Source organism: Eptatretus burgeri, chromosome 17, assembly GCF_056783735.1.
Source record: "Eptatretus burgeri isolate ZD-2024b chromosome 17, Ebu_testis_v1, whole genome shotgun sequence".
Classification (NCBI taxonomy): Eukaryota; Metazoa; Chordata; class Myxini; order Myxiniformes; family Myxinidae; genus Eptatretus; species Eptatretus burgeri.
The window spans coordinates 30976197-30983960 of NC_140977.1; the positions used below are offsets into that span (position 1 = coordinate 30976197).

At 40.2% G+C, this 7764-nt stretch overlaps 1 protein-coding gene across 4 annotated transcripts in view; it reads right to left on the reverse strand.

Moving 5' to 3' along the window:
* The window catches only part of DHRS12 (dehydrogenase/reductase 12), a 29809-nt gene extending 25347 nt beyond the window's left edge, over positions 1-4462 (reverse strand). For 2 of the 4 annotated variants that reach the window (XM_085860749.1, XM_085860750.1), the window contains exon 1: positions 4223-4459. In XM_085860749.1, the coding sequence (XP_085716875.1) occupies positions 4223-4293 (71 nt within the window). In that variant the 5' untranslated portion in view covers positions 4294-4459. Of the gene's footprint in view, positions 1-4222 lie in introns of all 4 variants that reach the window. The other 2 variants (XM_085860748.1, XM_085860747.1) reach the window with 2 other exon arrangements.
* Positions 4463-7764: the final 3302 nt, after the last annotated feature.

Genomic DNA, 7764 nt, shown 5'->3' on the forward strand with positions numbered 1-7764 from the left:
GTCGAGTGGGGGGCTGCACCCTTTGTTTAGTTCGGCTTCGGTGTCTGATGTCATGGGATAGTGGGTGGGTTTCTTTTGGTTTTTCAAATCTTCATTGCCTTGCGTAGCAAATTCTTGTTTGTTTCATCATCATTATTATTATTATTATTATTATTGTCACTTGATTCGTTATTAGGGTTGATTTATTACAATTATTTGGTTCTCCTTGACTTGTTATTTGTGCCCCGATTCGTGGTCTGATTTACTGTTTCTGGTTTACTGATTGTTTGATGATTGCACCTCAGTTACTCGATTTGTTATTGATTTTGTGGTTTCCTGATTTTGTGTCCCTTTTTTTTTGACATGTCGATTATTGTTTTGATTTCTGGACTTTGGTTCCTTGGTTTCTTGATATTTTTCTTGGTCTTGACTTTTTCAACCTTTTTTGAAATAAAAATAATAATTCAGCCATAAAGTTTCTATCTACACTGTTGCTGATGATTTACCCTTGATTCAACCACTGTGATTGCTAAATGGGGGGGGGGGGGTTGCATTGGGATTCTCATGTATGTACAACTTTTGATGTCTGCAACTGTGGAGGAAGGTAGGGTTTGGAACAGCATAGGACTTTCCTTGTGTACCTTTTCTTGGTTGTTTTAGGCAGCTTTATTTGGACTAGCTGAGCAGGAGAGTTAATTATGTATAAATCCTAGCCACCTGGGATCATTGATTTGATGAGAGCTGATTTGTTGTTCCACCCATTTATGGGAGAGGGATGTATGTGTGTGTCGTTAGTTGTTATATCCGTATGCGAGTTTCAGAAGGTGGAACGGAGTCCCCCCAGGTCTCAAAGTATCCACCTCCGTTTCAGTGAGGGATCATGATTTATGGAAGTTTTCTTGTTCTCAAAAGGGCTCTTTTGAGGATCGTCACCAAGCCCCAAACAACTTCCAACTGAAGTTCATTTGTAGTAATATTCCCAGGGATGATTTTTAATATCTTTATATGGTTATTTTTTTCATCATTCTCGTTGTTCCAATGAGCATTGGTACAATTTTGGTATTCTTCAGCTTCCAGGATGTTTTCACTTCATTTTTGAGGTCTTGGTATTTGGTCATTTTCTTGATCTCTGTGCTGTTTAGGCCAAAATTGCTGGGAACTGATACCACAATTAGCAATGCCATTTGTTCATATTTGTACCTCAGTATTATATCCAGTTGCACTGCTTTGTTTTCTATGTTCACACTTGATGGGATCATTAGGTCGTATGTGAGCGTTACTTCCTTGTTTTCAGCGATTGCTTTTGGTTCATGTTTCCATGAGTTTTCTGGAATGGATGGAGACTTTAGCAGATATACCGGTGGATTACTTGATATTCCTTGTTGTGCCTTTGAGTGTACAGCTGCTCTGATACGAGTTTGGAGGTAGCTTGTACTTTCCGTTTCTACCTTGCAGAACCTACACTTGTCTGATTGACTCAGTCCTGTCATTTTCTTAAAGCCATTGGTGTGGTGTCCTTGGTCTTGAGATATACGTGGGAAGTAAACTGCGTTAAGTCTTTTCAATACCATGAGCCTTTCTGCTTCACACGAACCATGATCACGTGTGTGTTCCATTCCCAATTGGCTTACTATCGCTTGCCAAGCAAGCTGTTCCTTATATCAACCGTTTCGTTGGAGTGCTTCAGCCACTTGGTGAGCACTCTACAAACCGACTGGTAATGTAACACACCCCAGGATACAATCGGACAGAGCACATAACCATGAGAGTAAATTAACAATATTAACAAACCTTCATATAAACTTTTCAATTTAGATTCTGAGATGCTGACATTGAGCGCACAGTAAATTGAAATGCTGAAAAACACTAAATTAACCAAACCAACTTTACGGGTAAAATAACGTTGCAGTAAAAGTTACCGTGACCAGGGCTGTGTTCAGTTACTACGTTTCTTGCTCTAAGTTGTTTGGTCTCTATAAGTTGTTCAGTTATGAAGTTTCTTTCTCTGAGTTATTCGGTTACGAAGTTTCTTGTAGACCAAGTTGTTCAGTTATGAAGTTTCTTGCTCTAAGTTGTTTGGTTACTATAAGTTGTTCAGTTACTAAGTTTCTTGGACACTAAGTTGTTCAGTTACTAAGTTTCTTGGACACTAAGTTGTTCAAATATCAAATTTTGTGCTCTAAATTGTTCAGTTACTACGTTTATTGAAGACCAAGTTGTTCAGTTACTAAGCTTCTTGCTCGAAGTTGTTTGGTTACTATAAGTTCAGTTATGAAGTTTCTTTCTCCAAGTTGTTCAGTTACTATGTTTCGTGCTCTAAGTTGTTTGAGTACTATAAGTTGTTCACTTTCTAAGTTTCTTGTGGAGTAAGTTGTTCAGTTACTATGTTTCTTGCTCTCAGTTGTTTGGTTCCTACAAGTTGTTCAGTTACGAAGTTTCTTTCTCCAAGGTGTTCAGTTACTAAGTTTCTTGAGAACCAAGTTGTTCAATTACGAAGTTTCGTGCTCTAAGTTGTTGAATTACTAAGTTTGTTGTAGATCAAGTTGTACAGTTACTAAGTTTATTGTAGACCAAGTTTCTTGCTCGCCAAGTGGCTTGAGCAAAGTGAGCACTCCATTTGAGACTGTTGAGGAATGGCTGGCTTGGCAAGCGCAAGCTGCCTGCTTGGTAAATGAACACACCCCGTCTATATACACTTCCGATCAAATATATAAATATAAAAGGGGATAATTGAGTTTTCTAAAGGCCCAGTCACACCTTGACGTTTTAGCCAGCAATGGCAACGTATTAAAATGTACGTAAAACGCTGGCTTACGTTGAACTTTTGATGTTTTTTTTTTAAAGATTCGGACGTATTCATAACAACTTGGTCTTATGCATAACATATTAGTAACAGACTTTGAATGTTTCGTTGTCTTATAGACAACTTATACCAACGAATGCTGAACCTGTTGTCGGCCTTCACAACCTATGCCCAACGATAGTCTAACTTATGCATAGCGCGCTGCACGCATCGCCGACGATCACGTGGCGTAGGTTATGAAAAGGCTGCTGCACAAAGATTCAAATCATAACCACCGGAGAAATGGAAGTGTCAACATCGCAGTCACACCTTGGCGATCTTGCCAGCGTATGCCGACCTCTGAAAAATGCGTCTAAAACGCTGGCGCACGTCGAATACGGTATGGGTAAGTTTGGTATGCGTGAATAGAACGCTAAAGTACGCTATCATACGTCGTATTAAATGGAGTACGTCTTGTAATTTTAAACATGTTGAAAATTTTACGACGTACTTGCCGTATGACACACGCTCCGCATGCGATGGGAATAAGTTGTACTCACGTTACGCGATCGTTGACACACGTCGACACACGTTACTTGTAAGGTGCTCATAAGTTGAAACACGTCGAGGTAATGGTTAGCGTCAGTGTTCCAGACTCCCGGTTTTTTTTTTTCTTCGGTATGATGGTGTTCAGTGTACAGTGCGGTTATGATTTAAATCGTTGAGCGGCAGCCTATTAATTATATTATATTATAACCGCACCAGAAATCGAAGTGTCAAAATCACCATCATACCGAAGGAAGGAAGAAAAAAACCAGGGAGTCTGGAACACTGACGCTAAACATTACCTCGACGTGTTTCGACTTATGAGCACCTTACAAGTAACGTGTGTCGACGTGTGTCAACGATCGCGTGACGTGCCTACAACTTCTGGCCAGCGTTATGCGGAACGTGTGAGTCATACGCTGGCATAAGTCTTAAAATTTCAAACATGGAAAATTTGAGGACAACCGAAAAGTACAACGTTTAAAGCCAGCGTACTACGACGTATGACAGTGTTTTTCAGCATGCTCTCAATGTTATCAAAACTTACCCATAACGTATTCAACGTGTACCAGCGTTTTAGACAAATTTTCCAAAAATCGGCATAAGCTGGCTAAAACGTCAAGGTGTGACTGGGCCTTAAGTTCGTACTTTAGCCGGTACCGGTAAAGGTACGGCACTACTTGGTACTAAGTTGTTCAGTTCAGTTACTAAGTTTCTTGCTCTCAGTTGTTTGGTTCCTACAAACATATCTCTATATTTCCACAATACAATCGAGCAAGTTGACACGACCTCGTCGAATGACGTGAACACGTTCGTGTTCGTCACAAAGATCATGTGTAAACTTTTTAAGTGGCTGTTTGGTTGTGTTTGCACGGATACCACGCCCGGCAGCATGCACCGCACGGCACCGCTTACCTCGTGTACTCTCTCAGGCCTTTCAGGAACCACACGGAGCTCGTGAAACCCAAATGGATCTTGAGAAACATGGTCTCGGCACTCGGACCCCTCACGCCGCGGTCTGCTGGTCCGAGGTACAAACCGTGACGTCAGCAGAAAGTTGAACCGAACCTCGTGCTGTCGACGTCATCAGTCTCGTGGCTGAGTCTGTCGACCCGAATTGGCGCTTCAATCATCCCTGGAGCTCATCTCAGGCTTTTAAAGCGATATGGACGTGGAATTAAAATGTATACATTGTATTTTAATGATGGTAAAAAAAAAATCATCGTCCAGGCGGTTCAGGTGGGTGGGACGACTGGAGGACCCCAATTCTGTCGATGTAAATATGTATGGCACAGCCGCTCCTGGGGGGTGAGGGTGGTGATGCGGGGGGGGGGTAGAGGGGTAATCACAACCAATACTAAAATACGCAAATTATGGGGGGCGGGGGGGGTTAACCCGTCCGTCGGGTTCTTCGGTCATCAGGAAAAAAAAATTAAAAACTATAGAAAGAGCAATCAATCAGTGATTGCAGATCCTCGGCAGTTCTTTTGTGTCTCAAATAAATAGAAGGATTTACTAAATGAAAGGACTAAAGGACAAAGGTCTGAAAATGTGTAAAGGTCGGAGGGTCTGAAGGTTGGAAGGTCTCAAGGGGTCTAAAGGGGTTTAAAAAGTCGAAAAAAAAGGTCGAGGTCGAAATATGTAAACGTCTCTCAGGGTCTTAAAATCCAAAAGGTAAGTTCTAATTGTACGTAATTAATAGACGTACTCACGGTCCGACTCACGTTCAAACAGTTCGTAATTAATAGACGTACTCACGGTCCGACTCACGTTCAAACAGTTCGTAATTAATAGACGTACTCACGTTCAAACAGTTCGTAATTAATAGACATACTCACATTGCAATTGGACGTAATTAAGAGATACATACCATGATCGTTATCATCATTATCATTATGAATCATAATCATTATCACGATGTTGACCTCACGTCGACTTATTTTTATGAAACTTTGTCACGGGACCTCGCAGGGACCTCCAATCTGCTGAAGTTTTAGAACAATCGGCTGAGTGGTTTGGGCTGTCGACGAGCGGACAAACTAACTAACTAACCAACCAAACCGATCAACATACTTGGCAATTTTTTTTTTTTTGCTCAGTAACAAACAGACAGACAGATAAACGGACCAAAAAGGTAACACTCTCCTCCAGCGAGGGTAAAAATAATTAAAACAAGAAAAAGAGCGATCCAAGATTGCAGACCCTCGCCAGGACTTGTTTTGTGTCGTGTATATTGTGTGCTGTTTGTATACCGGTGTGTTACATAATTAATAAGAGACTTAACTAGAACTGCCACTTCATAACTGCTGGCAGTGATGACCGGGTACCAAGACGTCCCGCTTTGATGCAACCCCGCTTTGATCGGACACCTGACCCTGACCCATGACATTTATTTTTATTATACATTATTCAATTTAATTTAGAATGGGATTAAAATAAATTAAATTCAAATCAAATGGAAGACCAAATAGGTGCAGTCCTGCAGTGGAGTAATCAGAAGGAACCCAAACAAGCAAAAAGTAAGGATGAAATCATCAGAAGGAACCTGGATAGGATTCGCATTTCAGCTGCTACTCCTCTACCCTCAAACTCATGCAGGCACAGCCAAATGAGTATTGTTAAAAAACAATAATAAACAAGTGGTGCCAGGCACAACAAATCCCGCCCATTGAAGGCATAAAGTTATTTTGGGGATCAAATTTAAATTTGATACATCCTTAACCTGAATGTTGATTATAAGGAAGAGAATAAGGAATATTTTAGTCTTAGTTTGAAGTCAATTAAACCATTTTTAACGAAGTTATGACCGTAAAATTATTTTGACCTTTCAAGGCCACATAAGGTCATGGTGTCAAATGAAAGCCAATAAAGGACTTGATATATGTCTTCCATAGTAAACACACATATTCCTAACCTTTTTTGATTTACAATGGAAATTTTGTAATTTTGACCGATGACCATGACCCCCAAAACTTCGGACCCGACTGATCTTCACAAATATGCATTTTTCACTGTAGGAATGGGTAGGATTATAAGTGACAAATAGAATAAGGTTCACTATAAGCTTAGTTTGAAGTACATCAGATCATTTTTGACAAAGTTATGAGTGAAAAATGATTTTGATATTTTTGTGACCTTGACCTTTGATCCAATTGGACCCAAAAGTTAATGGGGTCGTCCAAGGTTCATTGCCCACCTGTGGATTAAATTTGATAGTGTTTGCTAAAGCCGTTTTGCCGTAAAGTTGCTAACAGACAGACAGACAGACAAACAAACCGGACGATTACAATTCCCTGCTCCCTCCCTCCGGGGGGGGGGGGGGGGGGATAGTAAATAAATAAATAAGAACCCAGATCAAAAAAAATCTAATAATTCTGGCTGCCAGGCCATGCATCTGATCCAGTTTAAAATTAAAACATGTTTTCCCTGTCACTACTAGATCATAATTGTGAAGTTTCACTTCGATTGATTAATCGGTTCCAGAGAAAACATCACAATATTTTTCTTCAATCCAATTTGGCTGCCAAACCATGTGACCTATGGCATGATATGCATAGACCTTTTGTTCCTCATGGATAGGTGGTCATACGTGTAAAGTTTTGTCTTCATCTGTTCAGCCATTTTGGAGAAGATTTTTGAAGGTTTGAAAAAAAAACAATATGGCTGCCGAATCACGTGACCAATGACGTCATCTTCATCTTTTTTTTTTTCTCTGGACCATTTTATCCCTAGATGCCCCTCAAAAATTTTCATACTGATTAGAGGTAGCATTCTACATATGCATTTATGACGTCATAACGAAGGAACCTATGACATCATAAAAAAATCACTCATTCCGCATAAGGTACTTGCCATGTGCCAAGTTTCAATTTTTTCGTTGGTGCAGTTTCAGAGATATAGTTCCAAAGTTTTTCCGTTTTTTCCAACATGGCTGCCACACCACGTGACCTATGACGTCATAATTATCATTAAAACATTATACATGAGTAGTCGCACCAATGGTGAAAATTTTGCCTCAATCTAACAAGCTTGTGGAGAAAAACACCAAAATTCTGTGTGGACAAACAAACAAACAGACAAGCGGGTCCAAATGCAATTCCCTCTCCTTCGGTGAGGGCAACAAGAGACAGCAGTCACAGATTGGAGAACCTTACCAGGATTGGAGAACCTTACCAGGACTTGTTCAGTGTAGTGTATTTTGTGTGGCAAATAAATGCAAGGATGCACTCAAAGAAAGGTCATTGATTGCAAATGAAAGGTCTTAATGGTCTAATTGTAAAGGTGTAGAAGTCAAAAGGTCTGAAAAGTTAGGAAGGTCAAATCGTATGAAGGTTGAAAGGTGGAAAGGCCTGAATGGGTCAAAAGAGTCGAAATGGTCTTAAAAGGTCGAAGGGGTCTAAAGAGTGTAATTTAAGGTCAAAAGGGTTGAAATTGTCTGAAGGTGTCGAAAGGGTTTT